The following is a 23,602-nucleotide window of genomic DNA, read 5'->3' on the forward strand; positions in this document are numbered from 1 at the left end:
GATCTAGTTACCAATGAGGCATTTTTCTCCAACTACTAGACGCTCCAGAGTTTTGCACTTCTCTTTCTGTCCTTGTTTTTTAGTATATTTTTTATCTCTTAAAACAACACAAACATGAATTTTAGGAGAACGCTCTTTCTGTTTACGTCCATAACCAAACTGTAGATGTTCAGGAACCCTACCGGTCACCAAGTAATCTAAAGGCCAGTACACATTGATATTCCATTACAAATCATCCACAATGGAAGTCACTCTGTGATCTAACGTCGCTGGACTCGAACTGGGTTTTGTAGCTGTGATGTGGAAGTAACATGTATTTCTACATATTTTAGAATTCTTGATTGTGTTTACTACTTTTTCTTCATTTTGTATCCTTGAAATGATACATTTGATCTCTGGCTGACTCAGACCTGACATCCCTAATACTGACACTTGACTTGTCATGTCACTGCATTTTTTTTTCTTCCTTTTATTCAGTTTTTTTTTTTTCTTTCTTACTTTAAATGTTTTTTGAGTCCACCAGTTCTGAACTGGCTGCTACCTGCCACAACTTAGGATAGTCACAGAGGACTACTTGGCATGAAAACAAAATCCTTATTTTGGTTTTCTTGTGTGTCTTTAGTAGGGGCATGTTTATGATAATTGCAAATTGCTAACAACTAGAGATGAGCGTACTGGACACTTTGCTGAACTTCGAACACTGACTTCTCCCTGAAGACCGTTTTAATGTTCAGAGTTCCGGGGAGAGAGAAAGGGAGAGCATTTTCCAGCTCCAAACAAAGTTCAGGTCCCATAGATTTCAATGGGATTGAAGTTCGGGTAAAGTTCTGGTACCTGAACTGAGCTAAAGTTCGGCAGGTACCAGAAACTAAACTTCCACGGGTCCTCTCATCCCTACTATCTCCAAATTAAAGAGTTCGATAATGTTCTATAATCAGAAGCGCATCATTCATGGCTTCCCGCTTTGCTGAAGATTGTCTGCATCGCTGGTCCGTACAGTGCTTTTTCCCAGGCCTCTAGCAGAGGCAGCTTTGTTTCTGCAGCATGGAAGAAACTCGGGGACTGAAGCTGTTCTGAGGCAGTAATCCGGCCAGCTGTAGAGCGGCGGAATGCTTGCAAGCTCCAAACCATAGAGCCTGTAAGCGACGTGTGTTCCTTACCTAGGTAACGGCTTAGGCCACAACTGCACTATCAGTATTCGGTCAATATTTTTTCTCAGGAGTGGAAGCCAAAACCAGGTGAGGAACAATCAGAGAAAAGGTATAATAGAAACAAGTCATCAATTCTGCATTTATCACCCACTCCTGGTTTTGGCTCCCACTCCTGGTTTTGGCTCCCACTGACCAAATACTGATAGTGGGGTCGTGGCCTTACTCTGAGACTGCAGGGTGAACGGTAACATAGGCAACATACTGAACACTAAAAATTAAATAAACCCTCCATTCTTCAGAACGGAGAGGATTTTTAATAGATGAATTGCAAATTTCACATGCACGTTCCAATTTTTACATATTTAGTAACTTGAGACAACTCCTTTTAAACTGACCAGACCCGTAGAAATGTAACAATACTTGAACATATGTGAAAGTAGAAGAAATAAGACACATGCAATTGGATGGAAACATTGTACTCGACAGCACTGCCCTTGAATAATCAAGCTCAGGATAGCCCCTTTAACGAGGTCATATTTAAAGGTAATTTGTCGGCTCCAAAATCTGTAGGTTGGCACTAGTCCTAGGGAAACTTGCACTAGCCATATGCTGAATTTAGGTAAAGGAAAGCTGAAGCAGCATCGTAGTAGCAAAGATTCCAGGAGGGGCTGAAACGTTGCTGTAACTTCATGGTTTAATAAAGGCACAACTTTCTACTTGAATCTTGATGTGCTGCCATTATTTCATCACATATTCTAAGTTTAAACCTTTTTTTGTCCGCATACGAAAATGTGGGAGGACCACGTGGTCCAGAGCACTCGTTCTCCCACAGTTTTGCGGTCTAGCTCCGCAGTATCTGTGCAGCCATGGGTGGTGCTAGATGGTGAAACACTCTGGACCTCAAGGACCTGCTCAGTGTTTCAAGCACCATAAATGGTTATATGTCAGCATAAGGTTTTCTCCAAAACTATTCAGTGGATTTTTAAACTAAAGAGTTGAGTCGGTCGGCGCTCGTGCAGTGACAGGGCCGTAAACCGTTCCAGCCGATCAGGTGAGCGCAGGTATATCAGCAATGCAGAAGCTCAGCTATGTATAGCCTATTGTCCAGGAACGGCTGGGCTTTCATAGAGGAGCTTTGCTGCATAGTGGGGAGGGGATAGTTCCAGCTCTCATAATGTCGTAGTGACCTTATGCAAGGTATATGGTAAAGTTCACAATTTTTATCCAGAAAAAATGGACGATATTTCATTAGTCTGGCATTTGTTCTTATACAGCAGCAGTGAATAAAATGAACAAGGTGTAAACCAATTTCCAGTGTGAGTAATGACAATGTATCTGGAAAAATCACATGTTGTATAAATGATCCTTATGGATGCACCCATACACTGAAGTAGGTGAGATCTCATCTGAGATACGGGAGAGCCTAATGCATGCTGCCATTTTTTCTTCACGTGGACAATCTGAGTAAAAAACAAAAAGGTCATCTGAACAGCCCAACTGAGTAACATTGGCCTGAGTGCTATCTGTGTGAAGTTAGTTTTTTTGCGGATAGCCCTCGACACGAAAATAGTCATGTGAACGTAGCCTGAGCCTCAGCTGTCAGCGCCCTCAGAGGACGCTGCAGTAAGCGGTGAAACGTGAATGATTTAAAATCAGCTACACTTTCTTTATAAAAATATGTGGTTTGTAGGGATGAGCGGACCCATGGAAGTTTGGGTTCTGGTACCTGACTGAACTTTAGTCCAAAGTTTGGGTACCAGAACTGCAGTCGAACTTGACCCTGAACCCCATTGAAGTCAATGGGGACCCGAACTTAGGACCTGGAACATCTCTCTCTCCATCTCTTTGGAGTTCAGGACCGGACAGTAGGTATCTGGTATGAACCCCCAACCTTACAGTTCGGGTTCGCTTATCTCTTATGGGCACTAGATTCTGTGATGGGGCGTTGATCCAGGGAACTTGTCTGATTGCAGTATGTGGAGTTGGGAAGGAATTTTCCTCTAATATGGGGTGATTAGTATCTGCATCATGTGGTTTTTGCCGTCCTCTGGATGAACATGTTAGGTGATGGGTTGAATTAGATGAACTTAAGTCTACCTTTATCCATTTCTGTACTTAGAGGGATGCTCCCATCTTGTACCTTTATGACATGGGCACAGGATCCTCCATCAGTGCACGGTAGATGCAGATCCCAGTAATGGGTCCAGTAATCCCCGGACCCATCGCTTACTGCTATCAGTCAGTTCATTTGTGGGGGAATTCTGACCACGTCCTCATTGACAGCAGCAGACGATAAGGCCGGATCTTGAGATACATGGGGTCCTCCTGGTGGGACCTGCATCTCCTACACACTGATGGAGGATCCTGAGCATAGGTCATGAATGTAGCAGATGGGAATACCTCATTAATGTGGAAATACTCATTGTTACCGAGTTGCAATGTTCACACATAGGCCTCTAGTAAAGACCAACCGATAGAAGTGTATATGTTGTGTTCTCCTCAGGAAGTGCAGAGTCTCTCCAGGGCTCAGCCTCCTCTGCTGACAGGCGGCGGCCATTTTGTCAGAGCCTATAAAGTGCTCGCAGTATAGCCAGCCTGTCTTCTCCTCTAGTAAATGCCATTCTCCGCGCCAACCAATCACAGCCTCGCTTCTCGTAAAGAACCAAATAGAGCGCAAGAGCTCGGAAATCACTGACGGGGGCGGGGATAACCCCTCAGCGAATCAGAAGCCGAGAGGAACGCCGCTGCTATTGACGTCACTCTCTGTAACATCCAATAGGACGTGACTAGGCCCGAGAGCTAGTTGAGTGAAGTCCAGGGAAACGCGAACCACCGGAGGCTACAGCGGAGAGGACTAACCGCAACAAATCGCGATAGACTCCCCGATTATATGTGGGAGGGGCCTGAAAACTACATCGACACCCTTTAATTGCCAGGTAAGAATAACAAAGTGGTGTTCGGGGCGTCCAGCTCCCGGTTGTTATGTCGACCCGGGATTGGAGCAGATATCACGATCTCTGCTGCTCCCCGCGTGATTATGTGTTACCTGTACTGAACTGTGCCGCCTGGGGTCGCGATGGGCTGCGTGACGGTCTGTGGAGGTACGAGTGGACGTCTGAGATTTCCCGTCTGTGTCCTGCCCGTCTCATCTATACATTACCCTGGTGGTGCCAGTGTGTGCCCGAATCACCCCACCTGTGCATGGCAGCACCCGATCACTACAGATCAGCCGCCCCCTGTGCCTGGCAGCACCCGATCACTACAGATCAGCCGCCCCCTGTGCCTGGCAGCACCCGATCACTACAGATCAGCCGCCCCCTGTGCCTGGCAGCACCCGATCACTACAGATCAGCCGCCCCCTGTGCCTGGCAGCACCCGATCACTACAGATCAGCCGCCCCCTGTGCCTGGCAGCACCCGATCACTACAGATCAGCCGCCCCCTGTGCCTGGCAGCACCCGATCACTACAGATCAGCCGCCCCCTGTGCCTGGCAGCACCCGATCACTACAGATCAGCCGCCCCCTGTGCCTGGCAGCACCCGATCACTACAGATCAGCCGCCCCCTGTGCCTGGCAGCACCCGATCACTACAGATCAGCCGCCCCCTGTGCCTGGCAGCACCCGATCACTACAGATCAGCCGCCCCCTGTGCCTGGCAGCACCCGATCACTACAGATCAGCCGCCCCCTGTGCCTGGCAGCGCCCGATCGCTAGGCATCGCCCCGCCCCCTGTGCCTGGCAGCACCCGATCACTACAGATCAGCCGCCTCCTCTGATGGTCCCTGACACGGGCTTAGATACATGCTTATTAGATACATTACCCTGTGTGCCCTGATCACCTACCCCCTGTGCCTAGCAGCACCTGAGTACAGGTTTCTATGGCCTTACCTATACATTTCCCTGGCTGTACCCGTGTATGCCCTTGATCACCCCCACCTGGACCAGGTATTGGTAGGCTGCCACTGCTTGTCTCTTTCTGTAGGAATCCTCCTAGTATTGACCTGTACCTATTTTCCATTCGTCAGCTCCATACCCCACACATCACCATGGTCCCACCCCAATGTTGGGATCTGGTGGAGGTTGCCTATTTTCTCTGGGGGTCCTCACATGGAGAGGACAGTCAGTGCCCTCTAGCATCCCGCTGCCCCATCCCCCATACATGTGCTGCTTGCTCTACACATCAAAATGTAGGCGGCCACATTGCTCATAGATCTATGTTGTTTTGTGATCGGGTCGTCAGACTGGATTGTCAGGTTTGTGGTCAGTACTTATTGGTGTTCCCTGGTCTCACAGGGCACGGTGCCAGCTGGGTACTCCAGGCATAGCGACACTTGTGCTAATGCCCATGTCTGTGTTAGTGACGCGCCCCCTGGGCCATATTCTTTTAGGGAGAATATCCGGAGCCGGATCAGATGGGGGTTGTAGTCTTCCGAGTGGCTGTGACCCGGTCCGTGCCCAGGGTGTCAAACTGAGTTGTATGTGGCAGTCCTACAGATGTTATTAAGTTCTTTATTGTCGACTACGCCACCCGTTGTATTGCGGTCACAATGGCCGCCGCTGCAGCAGGGTCCGCTGAGGCTGATGGTGTAGGTGCAGCTTGTGATAGTATAACCCCCAACGGGTGGGGTATAGCCTCAGGGGGTCAGGTGCAGAGGATGGGGGTTGTGGTGGTACAGCATAGGTGTTAAATGAAGACAGAGTCGGGTTATGCAGTTAAGGGTATTTACTCACTGCTGATGTTCCGGTCACTCCAGCTTCAAGTGACCTCCCGAGCCGTGCTGCGTCCACCAGGTCCTGGATCCAGCCAACCCCCAAGCGAGTCCGGAGCGTGACCCTGAGCTCTCCTTCTGTCCTTTCTCTGGCCGTCCCCACTAGTGATCCACCCAGGTCCAGCTCCCTCGGGCGTTCTGTTGGGAGACCCTTGGCCTTGGGTTCCCTGACCCTCCACGTGGTATGCCTTCGTGGTGGATGTGGTGGGTGGCCGTGGCAGACGCTGCCCACGGCCTCCGGTCTCTGGCTGGGGTGTGTTTTTGCCCCCACCAGCTTGGGTTCCGGTACCCTGATGCCGACTCTTCACCCGTGGATTGGATTTGGGGTCTTAGAGTCCTCTCTTCTGCTTCCCCCTCTGGGTCTCTCTTGCTTTCTCCTCTCTCTCTCTCTGGGGCTTCTCTGCTCCTCTTCCTCTGCTCTGCTCTGACAGACTGACCGACTGTGGCAGACTGACTGTGGCTGACTGACTTTCTCTCTGCAACTGACAGACTGACTCTGACAGACTGACCCTGATCTTTGATGGTGCCCACCTTATATACACCCTCTATGTGTGAGCTCAGGTGACCAGCACCCAATGAGCTCCTATCTTTACCCAGGCTGCTCCCCCTATCTGCCCCTACACTACTTGGGATGTACCACCCCCCTCCCACTCCAGCCAGGAACAGACTCGGTCGTACCTGCACATTTCTAAGTGGGAGTACCGTCGGCCTGTTCCTCGGAAATGGGATGTATGTAGTGCATGCAGCCTACCGAGCTCAGTTCCACACTCCATCCTTACCCGGGAGTGGAATATCACACCTCTGGATTGAGGTGCAATACCCCTGTAGCAGCCGAATCCTCAGGGTGCTACATTAGCTAACTTCCTTTCCCAGACAGCAAAGATAGAGGTCTTAGGAAAACAAGGGAAGAGTGGAGGGGTCATCCATGGCCTCCAGATGGTAGGCGTGCCCAAGCCTTCCCCGGGAGGAGCTGCTGAGGATCAAAGGTGTCTCAATGTTGCCCATTTAGGATGAGTGTATTCGTCACAAGCGGCCGCGGGTCATGGCTGTGCCCATGTTATCTATTGTTGATCGAGTGCCATGTGGTCTTTATTTACAGGCTGCAGGTATTGTTCTGCAAACATAAAAAGCCTGGTACTGCTGCATGAAGTCAACGTGGCAGTCCCGGCTGCTCCTACAAAGGGGTTTCTGAAACCCATTCCATACACCCCATCAGAGAATTGTAGGTTCAGGATCCTCGCCCCTAGGCCCTGTGAGGGAGCGGTTCTTCATTACACAGGCCATCCATGGATTTACATGGGCACAGTGTGGCCCTTACTTTCCTCTGCAAAAAAAATGTGATCACTTAAGGTATTCTCCCAAAAAAAGCTGCAGATTTCGCTGAATGTATGTCCTCTGTGATGGTGCACTAAAGCCTCCTTACAAATGGAACAAAAACGTCCATTTTTTCCCACCCATCTCCTTCATTTGAATGGGCGAGTTATGTCTGTACAACAGACCAGAGGAGGACATGTCTCCGGACATGTGAATAGCCCCATAGAATGTAATGTGCCCATGTTTGGTCAGTGGGAAAACAGACAGAACACGTATGACTGATAAGGCCTGAAGGATGGGTGATAAGTCATCGATCACTGGGGGTCCGACACCTGCAACCCCTAACAAGAATTCCGGTATATTACGGTCACTAGTTATAATGGGAGAGGTGTTGACAAAGTGGCTGTAATCGGAGGTATCTCCACTCTGGTTCATTCTGGTCAGTCTCCTGGTTCTGAGATTATACATTATAATGCAGTACCGGTGATGATTTTTGCCTCCTATGCACCTCAATGAGTGCAGGTTTACACAGGATGAGCACCGATGGGGGCAGCTCAATATGATTGTTCTGTCCTGCACTAGACAACAGTCTGATCACCCAACGGACAATTGTATTCTTAGTTCTTTGGTTGATCGCTGGTCTGTATACAGGGGCTGATAATGGGGGAAGAATGTCCCTACGAACTCTCATTCACCAATTCTGTACCAATGAATTAGCAGAGTTTCTAGATTATTGGGTTAAAATGTTTCTCATATTTTACACCTGTGAAGGATAGCACTGAAGCTAATGCTAGGCTGTGACTCATGGATGTGTCATTGTTGTGCTGAAGGCTATGCTTGTCACACAGTAGTACTTTCTAATCCTAATGGGAGCTATCACCGGCAGGTTCAGGTTATATAACTGTTTGCCTGAAAAAGTAGAAATCAGGAGTAGAACACTGTGCTTACACCCCCTGTTATGGGCAGGAGGGCTGTACTGCAGGAATGGCCGACAGACCATCACCTGTACGTCTGCCGTCATTGTGTGAGGTTCTGCTATTCTCATACAAGATCTCTGCTTGCTGCCATTCATTAGGGACCTTATGCATGTATGCAATGTGATGGGCCACCCCGTGGTCAATATAGAATAAACATGCACTTAGCGGAAACACCAACAGTAGGTCATCTTCTGAGGATACATGGCACGTCCTCTCTGATGCTATTGGGGGTGGTATTGAAACTGGGCCTATACTAATACATAGGCATTACTGACCAGGGACAGTGCCAACACTAGACTGCGGACTGATTGGTGTCAGCACTTACACTAGACTGTGGCCTGACTGGCGGCAGCCTTTGCGCGCCGGACTGTGGCCTGACTGGCGGCAGCCTTTGCGCGCCGGACTGTGGCCTGACTGGCGGCAGCCTTTGCGCGCCGGACTGTGGCCTGACTGGCGGCAGCCTTTGCGCGCCGGACTGTGGCCTGACTGGCGGCAGCCTTTGCGCGCCGGACTGTGGCCTGACTGGCGGCAGCCTTTGCGCAGTGAGTATGTGTCGCTTCAGGTCTGTGATGGGTTACTCTGCCATCTCCGGGGAATGGGTCACCTGAGTGAGACTTGCGTTGTGCATGTGCTGTATTATGGGTTACACCAGTTTATGATGGGAGATGCCACGGTCTGGAGATGCCGGGGGGCATATGAGAGCAGTATTTTTATCTCTGGAGCCGCCCTGCAAACATATGATCCTGTTAGTGGGAAATCTCTTAGCAGTAATTGGCTTTGATGTCGGTCTGCAGCATGTCGTTGTCTCGTGTACTGTATGTATTTATTAGGACTTGCTTCTCCAAGACCCTACCTTTTATTGCTTGTCCTAAGGGTGCGATTGAAATTCTGCCCACCTTCGGCTTTCAAAGGGCCACATGACCGTGAAAGAAAATGATGCAGCCAGGATGGGCAGAGTGTTGGCCTCTCCATTACCAACCCCCTTAGGATAGACCATAAATGATTGGTGGCTTTGCGACCTCTGGGAACCCCACAGATCAGAACAGAGAAGGGGCTTCATTGTTGTGCCTGTATGAAGAATAATGGGGGCTGATCAGCGGGCGGGGGAATCGGAGAGCAGACCCCAATAGTCAATGATGACCTAAGCTGTGATCTGGCAGGGGGTAGCAGACACTGCTGATATCTCCTTGACTCTTACCTCTTATTCTCTCTGACAGTGTCTTACCTCTTATTCCCTCTGACACTGGGGTTGTACGTTCACAACTTCTGGAGAGTCGTATACTATTGCGCTTTGTCTCCTGCAGCCTTCCCAGCGGCGCTTTGTCTCCTGCAGCCTTCCCAGCGGCGCTTTGTCTCCTGCAGCCTTCCCAGCGGCGCTTTGTCTCCTGCAGCCTTCCCAGCGGCGCTTTGTTTCCAGCAGCTTAGTAAGGTCCCAGGTGATCAAAGAGAGAGCGGAGCTGAGTGACCAGCAGATGTCAGGGAGGCGAAGCCACGATCCAGGGTCCCCAGAAGACTGGAGGCCATAGCACCCGTAGCAGACCATGTCATACTGGTTCTATAGGGCTGCAAAAATTTATTGTTGCAAACTGTACTTCCCCAGGGCCCCCTGCACCATAAATGATGGATGGGTTAATGGTGATCGTTGCGTGCGTGCTCTCCTGTTCCTATCACAGACAAGCAGTGCACTGCGTGAGTAACAGAGCCTCTAGTGCAGTGTGTGCTTGTCCAACACGTGCCCTGAAGGGGGTGCTACATAGCTGGACCTGGGTCCCTGGACAACCACGTATAAACATACTGAACCTCTGGGGCTTTGGGGGTTTGCAGTGTAGAGATGTGTTCCCTTTTTATTTGAGAAGTTGTTCATCCCGACAGTGGGAGACAATGAGCCACTATGGGATTGGGGGAATACCCCTGCTTGTTCCTCCTGGACCACCTTCTCTCTAATCATTTCCAACAGTTGGAATTCTGGGAAGCTGCAGGGCACAGCGGCCACTACTGGAGAAATGTGGTATTACATTCTACTCGTGGTCTGTTCTTTGCAGTGGCTCTCCACTCTGGCCACTAGAAAGGAGTATTGTATCGTCATTTGCGGGTGCCATGCCTGTGACGCGCTTGTCTAAACATTCCCCTTCTTGATAATCTTGGTGCACTCCAAGGCTTGCAGTCATACGTGCTGATTACCTACAGATTCCTTAGCAGAAGTCATCTTTCATTGTTAACCCTGGATTCCCTGTCCTGTTTTTAGGGTATTAAAGGGAATATGCTGCCAGATTTTTGCAATATAATCTGAGAGGAGCATGAGATAGCGACAGAGACCCTGATTCTAGTGATGTCACTTACTGTTTGCTGCAGTTTTGATAAAATCCCTGTTTTCTCTGCTGCAGATCTAGCAGTGCTCAGAATGCTGAGCTCTGTATAACCCTGTCCACACCACTGATTGGCAGCTTTCTGTGTATACTGTACATTGGTAGAAAGCTGCTGATCAGTGGTGGGGGTTATACTGAGCAGGAGGACACCTAGTCCTATAGTGATAATCTTCTGCTGATAAAACACTGATGTAATTGAGACAACAACGCACAGTCCCAGTAAGTGATACATTGCTGGAATCAGGGTCTCTACCTCTACACTATGCTGTTCTCAGATCACTTAGCAAATACCTGGTGACAGATTCCCGTTAAGAACCTAAATCTGACTGTATATTGTGAGGTACGATGCCAATGAATCGCCCCTTGTCTGGCAGCTGGCACTCCGGTGCATTTCTGGGAGGCGCTTTACGCCTTGTAGTTTGGATTACATTGTGCATTACCAGTAATTCTCTGGTGTATACATGTTAATGAAATACTTGGGTGGCGTGGTTAGTAGAGCCGCAGACTGCCATAAAAGTCCTCCTGGCTGAGGCTGCTGTCTGCAGAGTGCCGGGAACATTTAGTGCAGCCTGTGCTCTCTACATAAGCCGAGCAGCGGAGTCTCTTGTGCTGGAGCACAACCGGCAGATCGGGGGTCCGCTCTGGACAGTCAGCTTGGCCCAGCAGGTACAAGGGAAGCCATGACCATTACAGAAGCAGCCATGGACTGTCCAGCACCGATGGTCGGCTCATTGAAGAATAGACATCTGACTGTAGGAAGGAAATGAAAATGCCACATGGAAATTGTCTGAATGAAAACATTGTGAATTGCTTATTATGAACCCGATGGTTGATTCATGGAGCCCGAACCACATGCAGCATGTATCACACATGGGTCTTGTCATTTCAGCCACTTAGGTTTTACTTTAGACAGCTGCGGCGTTTCCGAGAAAACATACTTGTAAAAGCTGTCTACGGACTAAGCTGCACGGGAGACTAGTCCTAAGGCTTCTCCGCACCCTGCTCTCTCCTACTATACACATACAGTACAGACCAAAAGTTTGGACACACCTTCTCATTTAAAGATTTTTCTGTATTTTCATGACTATGAAAATTGTACATTCACACTGAAGGCATCAAAACTATGAATTAACACATGTGGAATTATATACTTAACAAAAAAGTGTGAAACAACTGAAAATATGTCTTATATTCTAGGTTCTTCAAAGTAGCCACCTTTTGCTTTGATGACTGCTTTGCACACTCTTGGCATTCTCTTGATGAGCTTCAAGAGGTAGTCATCGGAAATGGTTTTCACTTTACAGGTGCGCCCTGTCAGGTTTAGTAAGTGGGATTTCTTGCCTTATAAATGGGGTTGGGACCATCAGTTATGTTGTGCAGAAGTCTGGTGCATACACAGCTGATAGTCCTACTGAATAGACTGTTAGAATTTGTATTATGGCAAGAAAAAAGCAGCTAAGTAAAGAAAACCGAGTGGCCATCATTACTTTAAGAAATGAAGGTCAGTCAGTCTGAAAAATTGGGCAAACTTTGAAAGTGTCCCCAAGTGCAGTTGCAAAAACCATCAAGCGCTACAAAGAAACTGGCTCACATTAGGACCGCCCCAGTAAAGGAAGACCAAGAGTCACCTCTGCTTCTGAGGATAAGTTTATCCGAGTCACCAGCCTCAGAAATCGCAGGTTAACAGCAGCTCAGATTAGAGACCAGGTCAATGCCACACAGAGTTCTAGCAGCAGACACATCTCTACAACAACTGTTAAGAGGAGACTTTGTGCAGCAGGCCTTCATGGTAAAATAGCTGCTAGGAAACCACTGCTAAGGACAGGCAACAAGCAGAAGAGACTTGTTTGGGCTAAAGAACACAAGGAATGGACATTAGACCAGTGGAAATCTGTGCTTTGGTCTGATGAGTCCAAATTTGAGATCTTTGGTTCCAACCACCGTGTCTTTGTGCGATGCAGAAAAGGTGAATGGATGGACTCTACATGCCTGGTTCCCACCGTGAAGCATGGAGGAGGAGGTGTGATGGTGTGGGGGTGCTTTGCTGGTGACACTGTTGGGGATTTATTCAAAATTGAAGGCATACTGAACCAGCATGGCTACCACAGCATCTTGCAGCGGCATGCTATTCCATCCGGTTTGCGTTTAGTTGGACCATCATTTATTTTTCAACAGGACAATGACCCCAAACACACCTCCAGGCTGTGTAAGGGCTATTTGACCACGAAGGAGAGTGATGGGGTGCTGCGCCAGATGACCTGGCCTCCACAGTCACCAGACCTGAACCCAATCGAGATGGTTTGGGGAGAGCTGGACCGCAGAGTGAAGGCAAAAGGGCCAACAAGTGCTAAGCATCTCTGGGAACTCCTTCAAGATTGTTGGAAGACCATTTCCGGTGACTACCTCTTGAAGCTCATCAAGAGAATGGCAAGAGGGTGCAAAGCAGTCATCAAAGCAAAAGGTGGCTACTTTGAGGAACCTAGAATATAAGACATATTTTCAGTTGTTTCACACTTTTTTGTTAAGTATATAATTCCACATGTGTTAATTCATAGTTTTGATGCCTTCAGTGTGAATGTACAATTTTCAGTCATGAAAATACAGAAAAATCTTTGAGGTGTGTCCAAACTTTTGGTCTGTACTATAATATATATATATATATATATATATATATATATATATATATATATATATATATATATATATATATATATATATATAATATATATATATATATATAATAAATTTAGTTGTGCTCAAAAGTTTACATACCCCGGCAGAATGATAACAAAAAAGCTTTGTCTCCACTCATGGTTACTGGTTGGGTGAAGCCATTTATTGTCAAACTACTGTGTTTTCTCTTTTTAAATCTTAATGGCAACCAAAAACATCCAAATGACCCTGATCAAAAGTTCACATACCCTGGTGATTTTGGCATGATAACATGCAGAGAGTGTGATACAAATGGGTTTGAATGGCTACTAAAGGTAACATCCTCACCTGTGACCTGTTTGCTTGTAATCAATGTGTGTGCATAAACTCACTCAGCTTTTCTGGGATCCAGACAGACTCTTGCATCTTTCATCCAGCCACTGACGTCTCTGGATTGTGAGTTATGGGGAAAGCAAAAGAATTGTCAACGGATCTACGGGAAAAGGTTGAACTATATAACACAGAAAACGGATACAAAAAAAAATATCCAAGGAATTGATAATGCCAGTCAGTAGCGTTCAAACTGTGATTAACAAATGGAAAATCAGGGGCTCTGTAAAAACCAAACCACGGTCGGGTAGAACAACAAAAATTTCGGCCACAACTGCCCATGAAAATTATTCGGGATGCAAAAAAAACCCCACAAATAACATCAGTTGTAATTCAGGACTCTGAAAATTAGCGGAGTGGCTGTTTCAAGACGCACAATAAGGAGACACTTATGGGCTGCATGGTCGAGTCGCCAGAAGAAAGCCATTACTGCGCAAATGCCACAAAGTATCTCTCCTACAATACGCCAAACCGCACAGAGACAAACCTCAAAACTTCTGAAACAAGGTAATTTGGAGTGATGAGACCAAAATTGAACTTTTTGACAACAACCGTAAACGTTACATTTGGAGAGAGGTCAACAAGGCCTATGATGGAAGGAACACCATTCCTACAGTAAAGCACAGAGGTGGATCGCTGATGTTTTGGGGACGTGTGAGCTACAAAGGCACAGGAAACTTGGTAAAAGTTGATGGAAAGATGAATATAGCACGTTCTCAGCAAATACTGGAGGCAAATTTGCACTCATTAGCCCGGAAGCTGCGCATGGGACGTACTTGGATTTTCCAACATGACAACGATCCAAAGCACAAAGCCGATTCGACCTGTCATTGGCTACAGCAGAATAAAGTGAAGGTTCTGGAGTGGCTATCTCAGTCTCCTGCCCTCAATATCATTGAGCCACTCTGGGGAGATCTCAAGCGCGCAGTTCATGCTAGACAGCCCAGGAATTTACAGGAACTGGAGGTTTTTTGTCAAGAAGAATGGGCAGCTTTACCATCTGAGAAAATAAAGAACCTCATCCACAACTGCCACAAAAGACTTCAAGCTGTCATTGATGTTAGAGGGGGCAATACAAGGTATTAACTTGGGTATGTGAACTTTTGATCAGGGTCATTTTGATGTTTTTGGTTGTCATTAAGATGGAAAAAAAATTTTTTTGTTATCATTCATATTCTCTGAAACAAGACCAAGAAAGGAAAAATTCTGCTGGGGTATGTAAACTTTTTAGCACAACTGTATATGCATGTAATAAATATATTATATTATACTAAATATGAGGAATGGAAGACATGTTTGCCACCATAGATAGATAGATAGATAGATAGATAGATAGATTAGATTTACACATAATATTTTTTATCGTTGAGGTGTAGGATGACTAATTTCAGCACTTCAGGAACTGTTGTGAGGATGTCGGGCACAATCTCCAGCACGTGTCTAATATAGGAGTCTGACCATGGACTCCTGTTTCCTGTCTCTACTTCAACTGCTATAAAAATGGGGAAGGTGGGGTGCAGCACCAATGAGGATCAGTAATTGACAGGGGTATAGGTTTTTGGTGAAGGGTTGTTCTGTTACGATTTTACCATCTGGAGCTGTAGAACCGCCCAGAACCATGGAAAATGCAGCTCATTTTCTTCCATATGCCTTCTCTAACATTGCTTTGGACTTATAATTACATGTATAAGTTTTTCTTTGGGATCTGTAACTGGATTTAGGTTCTTAGGCTGAAAAAAATGGTGTAGAAACACCCATGTCCATATATTCTACAGTGAAGGGGGAAGAATTGAAACCATGTAAAATGAATTTTATGTGGGTATAGCCCCCTTTTAGAGCAATTGCAGGACACCTATATCTGCACACAGCATGCACGATGCCAAGACGGGCTGTTCTCTTGCGCTTTCCCAGTGCTGTATGTGAATGACTGACATGGGGAAGGATACTTGCATAGAGTATATTGATTCCTCATTTACATTGGCACTGCTATAGGTAGTATAATAAGTGCCGGGCTAAATGCCAGCAGGAAGATCCAGCTAGCTGTTGAACAAGCCTGGACATTGCACTGTGAAAAGCTCTGAGTTGGATTTTTTGGCTTTCTTCCATCACACCATGAATGTACTTGCATTACTTGTTTTACTCAAAAATGCACAAATTACTAATGAAAAAAACACCTACTTCAGGCTAAAAGTCATAAATCAGATGATACAGTGCAATTTCCACTCTTATAGCGTACGCTCTCTGGCTGGTTGTGTGTTGCGTGCTGTTTATGCCTGTGTGTAGCATGGTTTACTATATCACTGTTCCTTCTTCTCCCCGGCTGGTTGTGTGTTGCGAGCTGTTTATGCTTGTGTGTAGCATGGTTTACTATATCACTGTTCCTTCTTCTCTCCGGCTGGTTGTGTGTTGCGTGCTGTTTATGCCTGTGTGTAGCATGGTTTACTATATCACTGTTCCTTCTTCTCCTCGGCTGGTTGTGTGTTGCGTGCTGTTTATTACTGTATGTAGCATGGTTTACTATATCACTGTTCCGTCTTCTCCTCGGCTGGTTGTGTGTTGCGTGCTGTTTATGCCTGTGTGTAGCATGGCTTACTAGATCACTGTTCATTCTTCTCCTCGGCTGGTTGTGTGTTGCGTGCTGTTTATGCCTGTGTGTATCATGGTTTACTATATCACTGTTCCTTCTTCTCCCCGGCTGGTTGTGTGTTGCGTGCTGTTTATGCCTGTGTGTATCATGGTTTACTATATCACTGTTCCTTCTTCTCCCCGGCTGGTTGTGTGTTGCGTTCTGTTTATGCCTGTGTGTATAATGGTTTACTATATCACTGTTCCTTCTTCTCCCCGGCTTGTTGTGTGTTGCGTGCTGTTTATGCCTGTGTGTATAATGGTTTACTATATCACTGTTACTTCTTCTCTCTGGCTGGTTGTGTGTTGCGTGCTGTTTATGCCTGTGTGTAACATGATTTACTATATCACTGTTCCTTCTTCTCCTCGTCTGGTTGTGTGTTGCGTGCTGTTTATGCCTGTGTGTAGCATGGTTTACTATATCACTGTTCCTTCTTCTCCTCGGCTGGTTGTGTGTTGCGTGCTGTTTATTGCTGTATGTAGCATGGCTTACTAGATCACTGTTCCTTCTTCTCCTCGGCTGGTTGTGTGTTGCGTGCTGTTTATTACTGTATGTAGCATGGTTTACTAGATCACTGTTCCGTCTTCTCCTCGGCTGGTTGTGTGTTGCGTGCTGTTTATGCCTGTGTGTAGCATGGTTTACTATATCACTGTTCCTTCTCACCGGCTGGTTGTGTGTTGCATGCTGTTTATGCCTGTATGTAGCATGGTTTACTATATCACTGTTCCGTCTTCTCCCCGGCTGGTTGTGTGTTGCGTGCTGTTTATGCCTGTGTGTAGCATGGTTTACTATATCACTGTTCCTTCTTTTCCCCGGCTGGTTGTGTGTTGCTTGCTGTTTATGCCTGTGTGTAGCATGGTTTACTTTATCACTGTTCCGTCTTCTCCTCGGCTGGTTGTGTGTTGCGTGCTGTTTATGCCTGTGTGTAGCATGGTTTACTATATCACTGTTCCGTCTTTTCCCCGGCTGGTTGTGTGTTTTTTTCTGTTTATGCCTGTGTGTAGCATGGTTTACTATATCACTGTTCCTTCTTCTCCTCGGCTGGTTGTGTGTTGCGTGCTGTTTCTGCGTGTATGTAGCATGGTTTACTATATCACTGTTCCGTCTTCTCTCCGGCTGGTTGTGTGTTGCGTGCTGTTTATGCCTGTATATATAATTGTTTACTATATCACTGTTCCTTCTTCTCCCCGGCTGGTTGTGTGTTGCGTGCTGTTTATCCCTGTGTGTATCATGGTTTACTATATCACTGTTCCTTCTTCTCCCCGGCTGGTTGTGTGTTGCGAGCTGTTTATGCCTGTGTGTAGCATGGTTTACTATATCACTGTTCCTTCTTCTCCCCGGCTGGTTGTGTGTTGCGAGCTGTTTATGCCTGTGTGTATAATGGTTTACTATATCACTGTTCCTTCTTCTCCCCGGCTTGTTGTGTGTTGCGTGCTGTTTATGCCTGTGTGTATAATGGTTTACTATATCACTGTTCCTTCTTCTCTCCGGCTGGTTGTGTGTTGCGTGCTGTTTATGCCTGTGTGTAGCATGGTTTACTATATCACTGTTCCTTCTTCTCCTCGGCTGGTTGTGTGTTGCGTGCTGTTTATTACTGTATGTAGCATGGTTTACTATATCACTGTTCCGTCTTCTCCTCGGCTGGTTGTGTGTTGCGTGCTGTTTATGCCTGTGTGTAGCATGGCTTACTAGATCACTGTTCATTCTTCTCCTCGGCTGGTTGTGTGTTGCGTGCTGTTTATGCCTGTGTGTATCATGGTTTACTATATCACTGTTCCTTCTTCTCCCCGGCTGGTTGTGTGTTGCGTGCTGTTTATGCCTGTGTGTATCATGGTTTACTATATCACTGTTCCTTCTTCTCCCCGGCTGGTTGTGTGTTGCGTTCTGTTTATGCCTGTGTGTATAATGGTTTACTATATCACTGTTCCTTCTTCTCCCCGGCTTGTTGTGTGTTGCGTGCTGTTTATGCCTGTGTGTATAATGGTTTACTATATCACTGTTACTTCTTCTCTCTGGCTGGTTGTGTGTTGCGTGCTGTTTATGCCTGTGTGTAACATGATTTACTATATCACTGTTCCTTCTTCTCCTCGTCTGGTTGTGTGTTGCGTGCTGTTTATGCCTGTGTGTAGCATGGTTTACTATATCACTGTTCCTTCTTCTCCTCGGCTGGTTGTGTGTTGCGTGCTGTTTATTGCTGTATGTAGCATGGCTTACTAGATCACTGTTCCTTCTTCTCCTCGGCTGGTTGTGTGTTGCGTGCTGTTTATTACTGTATGTAGCATGGTTTACTAGATCACTGTTCCGTCTTCTCCTCGGCTGGTTGTGTGTTGCGTGCTGTTTATGCCTGTGTGTAGCATGGTTTACTATATCACTGTTCCTTCTCACCGGCTGGTTGTGTGTTGCATGCTGTTTATGCCTGTATGTAGCATGGTTTACTATATCACTGTTCCGTCTTCTCCCCGGCTGGTTGTGTGTTGCGTGCTGTTTATGCCTGTGTGTAGCATGGTTTACTATATCACTGTTCCTTCTTTTCCCCGGCTGGTTGTGTGTTGCTTGCTGTTTATGCCTGTGTGTAGCATGGTTTACTTTATCACTGTTCCGTCTTCTCCTCGGCTGGTTGTGTGTTGCGTGCTGTTTATGCCTGTGTGTAGCATGGTTTACTATATCACTGTTCCGTCTTTTCCCCGGCTGGTTGTGTGTTTTTTTCTGTTTATGCCTGTGTGTAGCATGGTTTACTATATCACTGTTCCTTCTTCTCCTCGGCTGGTTGTGTGTTGCGTGCTGTTTCTGCGTGTATGTAGCATGGTTTACTATATCACTGTTCCGTCTTCTCTCCGGCTGGTTGTGTGTTGCGTGCTGTTTATGCCTGTATATATAATTGTTTACTATATCACTGTTCCTTCTTCTCCCCGGCTGGTTGTGTGTTGCGTGCTGTTTATCCCTGTGTGTATCATGGTTTACTATATCACTGTTCCTTCTTCTCCCCGGCTGGTTGTGTGTTGCGAGCTGTTTATGCCTGTGTGTAGCATGGTTTACTATATCACTGTTCCTTCTTCTCCCCGGCTGGTTGTGTGTTGCGAGCTGTTTATGCCTGTGTGTATAATGGTTTACTATATCACTGTTCCTTCTTCTCCCCGGCTTGTTGTGTGTTGCGTGCTGTTTATGCCTGTGTGTATAATGGTTTACTATATCACTGTTCCTTCTTCTCCCCGGCTTGTTGTGTGTTGCGTGCTGTTTATGCCTGTGTGTATAATGGTTTACTATATCACTGTTCCTTCTTCTCCCCGGCTGGTTGTGTGTTGCGAGCTGTTTATGCCTGTGTGTATAATGGTTTACTATATCACTGTTAATTCTTCTCTCTGGCTGGTTGTGTGTTGCGTGCTGTTTATGCCTGTGTGTAACATGGTTTACTATATCACTGTTCCTTCTTCTCCTCGTCTGGTTGTGTGTTGCGTGCTGTTTATTACTGTATGTAGCATGGCTTACTAGATCACTGTTCCTTCTTCTCCTCGGCTGGTTGTGTGTTGCGTGCTGTTTATGCCTGTGTGTAGCATGGTTTACTATATCACTGTTCCGTCTTCTCCTCGGCTGGTTGTGTGTTGCGTGCTGTTTATGCCTGTGTGTAGCATGGTTTACTATATCACTGTTCCGTCTTCTCCCCGGCTGGTTGTGTGTTTTTTGCTGTTTATGCCTGTGTGTAGCATGGTTTACTATATCACTGTTCCTTCTTCTCCTCGGCTGGTTGTGTGTTGCGTGCTGTTTCTGCGTGTATGTAGCATGGTTTACTATATCACTGTTCCGTCTTCCCTCCGGCTGGTTGTGTGTTGCGTGCTGTTTATGCCTGTATGTATAATTGTTTACTATATCACTGTTCCTTCTTCTCCCCGGCTTGTTGTGTGTTGCGTGCTGTTTATGCCTGTGTGTATAATGGTTTACTATATCACTGTTTATTCTTCTCTCTGGCTGGTTGTGTGTTGCGTGCTGTTTATGCCTGTGTGTATAATGGTTTACTATATCACTGTTCCTTCTTCTCGTCGTCTGGTGGTGTGTTGCGTGCTGTTTATGCCTGTATGTAGCATGGTTTACTATATCCCTTTTCCTTCTTCTCCTCGGCTGGTTGTGTGTTGCGTGCTGTTTATGCCTGTGTGTTGCATGGTTTACTATATCACTGTTCCCTCTTCTCTCCGGCTGGTTGTGTGTTGCGTGCTGTTTATGCCTGTGTGTAGCATGGTTTACTATATCACTGTTCCCTCTTCTCTCTGGCTGGTTGTGTGTTGCGTGCTGTTTATGCCTGTGTGTTGCATGGTTTACTATATCACTGTTCCTTCTTCTCCTCGGCTGGTTGTGTGTTGCGTGCTGTTTATTACTGTATGTAGCATGATTTACTATATCACTGTTCCGTCTTCTCCTCGGCTGGTTGTGTGTTGCGTGCTGTTTATGCCTGTGTGTAGCATGGTTTACTATATCACTGTTCCCTCTTCTCCTCGGCTGGTTGTGTGTTGCTTGCTGTTTATGCCTGTGTGTAGCATGGTTTCCTATATCACTGTTCCCTCTTCTCTCCTTCTGGTTGTGTGTTGCGAGCTGTTTATGTCAGTTTCTGCCTTTTTGTAGCATGGTTTACTATATCATGGATCCTTCTTCGCAGGTTGTGAATTCAACCAGGAGTGCAGCTCCAACACGGACCGAACCCCCGCCCCCAGTGTCATCAGCCACATGGATTACCAAGGGATTACTGCAAAGAGGGAGACGGACTAATAAGGGGAGGGGGCAAAGGGCTGCAAGACATTGTATGCTCCCCTCACTCTGGAGATTTAGAGGAGGGGAGGCTTTCACTATTAGCGACCCCCGAATTATTTGTCGCTGATTTGTTCGATCATGTGGGGACATATCTAATAGCCTTTGTATACTGCCCCCTTTACTTTGCTTTTTGTATATATTTCTCACATTGCCTACTAGTGCTGTGTGGGGATATGCTGTACCCCCTAGTTCCATCCTCCCATCTTCACGATGCCTGCAGGAACTGTCAAGTCATTCAAACCCAGCAAGTACATCCCTGTGGCCGCAGCAACAGTGTTTCTAGTGGGATCCACAACGCTTTTCTTCGCTTTCACGTAAGTCTTGCAAGACAGTAAAAAGCTGTGTATGCAGAATACATGTGTGCCTTCATTAATCTTCTCATTTAGGCTAAGCTTGTACCCGTTTCTGGACACTGTTGGTGCACCTCCTATTACCTGACTCCACATGCTGACCGTCCATGCACTGGACACATTTACTATTAGACTTATTTTATACATATATTTATTGATCCTTTGTTTTCCTACCTGCTTCTTTCTGTGTCTCTTCATTTATCTTCCGTTTATTTGTCTGTCTGACACCCCCATCTGTCCCTTTAATTCTGTCCCAGATTTGGGGATTACTTAGTATATACAAACCATCTAAAGAGATTACACCAGTCTGAACCTCATGATATATCCATCAGCGCCTGACTACTTCGAAATAAAAAAACAACGCGGTGACCTCCCTTTAATCATTTAGTCACGTGACAACACAAAAAAGGGCCAAGCACGATTTATCCGTATAATAGAGGAGAACGCTGTGAAGAATAAAATAGTTCCTAATGTAAAGAAATAGGTATGGTAATAAATATGTGCAAAATATTGCTAACTATATCAAGAAAAGCAATGTAGTAAAATAGTACTAGATAAATAGAATCTAATAACTATGTACTAAAAAAAAAAAAAAAAAAAAAATACGGAAATCAGTAAAATAATAATTTTAATAATATTTTTTTCTATAGCGCCAACATATTCCATGGCAGTTTACATTTTAGATTTACATTAAATGTGCAAAAAATATTAATACCGTACTAAATATGTAAAACTATAGTAGTAAACAATATTATACTAAACACCAAAATAATTCTGTATATGTAATGTACTAAATATCTAAGCAAAACAACAACCCTACACAACGTGCAAGACCTAGGTATTCACATGAATGAATAAAGTGTAGCTTTTATGAAATAAAAAGTTAAAAAACATAAAAGTATGCAACACAAAAGACACTACTAAGAAGGAAACCCCCATGAAGAAGATACCGTAAATGGTACAGAGGGCAAAATGAGCTTGTGTACAACACAAAAGGAGTGATAGATTGGTAAGTACACATAATAAACAATTCACATTGGAGTGCCAAAAAGATAGTAATTCCCTGAAACAAGAGATAGACTAGATCATGTGCTGAGTTTGACAGCTCCCCAACCAAGCACAGCTGATCTGCGTTTCACAAATGCTTTGTCAGGGGTTTCTTTGTTTGTTTTTTAAATATGTAAAAAGAAATAGTGATAATATATAATATAGTACTAAGTATGTAAACCTATAATAATATACTACTACTAAATATTTTATAACACAAATAATACTAAACATAAAATGTACTAAATAGCTAAAAAAAAGTAATATACTAATAAATGTGCTCAAATTAGTACAAAAATGTAGGTTATAGTACTAAATACGTTAAATAGTAGCACTAAGTATAAAAAAAATAGAAATGCCGAGATATATGAAAAAAGGTAAAATAGCGCTTAATGTGTAAAAGTATTTACTACTAAATATGCAAGAAAAAAAATCGCACAAATGATGTAATAAAGTATTATAGAGCGGAGGGAGGCGGAGCAGCAGGGGAGACTTCTGACACCACACCAGGAGGAGCCTGCCCCCTCTGCGGACATGGGGAATAAAGCTGTACCTTCCCAAAAAGGTGCAGTGGGATGGAAAAGACCCCAAAATATGCAGGATAGACTCACCTGGTATCTGGCTGCACTACATCCTATGCACATCTTACCTTGTGATTTATTTTTTTTTTGTACTGTGCAGGATATTAGTTTGTAGAAGTGTAATAATAGGCACAACCTGTAGACAAGTGAGGCATTGTATCTGGTAGAGACACCTTTACATGTATGACATTCATATTCCTCTTACCTCCACACACTGCTTAGTTCTGTAGTTTTGTATTCTATGCTTTTATTCGTGTCTGCTGATACTAAGTCAATACATAGTTTCACTGCTGTAACTGTAAATAACTCTTTCCTAGCTTGTCTCCACACATGAATGATCCCTTAGTGGATTGTATATTGACTTTAGGTATATTTTCCATGGTGTCTCTCTTCTTTTTCTCTCTCCTGTTGCCTTTGAACCTTCTCTGCTTCTCCCACTGTACATTGTTCCCACCGTTTTATGAGCTTGATACGTGTTACTAGCTTGCATCTCTGTTTAGCTTCACCAAAGCAAGTTGTGGGCATGGTAAATGACTCACAGGGTGTAAAATATGTGTTGGATCCTTTTATTACAACATTGTA

At 45.6% G+C, this 23,602-nt stretch overlaps 1 protein-coding gene across 1 annotated transcript in view; it reads left to right on the top strand.

Moving 5' to 3' along the window:
- The first annotated feature begins 3,892 nt into the window (after nt 1-3,892).
- ZDHHC5 (zDHHC palmitoyltransferase 5) overlaps nt 3,893-23,602 on the top strand; it is a 77,871-nt gene continuing 58,161 nt past the window's right edge. Inside the window, exons 1-2 of the mRNA XM_073684352.1 lie at nt 3,893-4,087; nt 20,891-21,356. Of these exons, the coding sequence (XP_073540453.1) occupies nt 21,253-21,356 (104 nt within the window). The 5' untranslated portion in view covers nt 3,893-4,087; nt 20,891-21,252. The remainder of the gene's footprint in view (nt 4,088-20,890; nt 21,357-23,602) is intronic.

Source organism: Phyllobates terribilis, unplaced genomic scaffold, assembly GCF_046119375.1.
Source record: "Phyllobates terribilis strain yellow unplaced genomic scaffold, ASM4611937v1 Scaffold_5__5_contigs__length_657084704, whole genome shotgun sequence".
In the NCBI taxonomy this organism is placed as follows: domain Eukaryota; kingdom Metazoa; phylum Chordata; class Amphibia; order Anura; family Dendrobatidae; genus Phyllobates; species Phyllobates terribilis.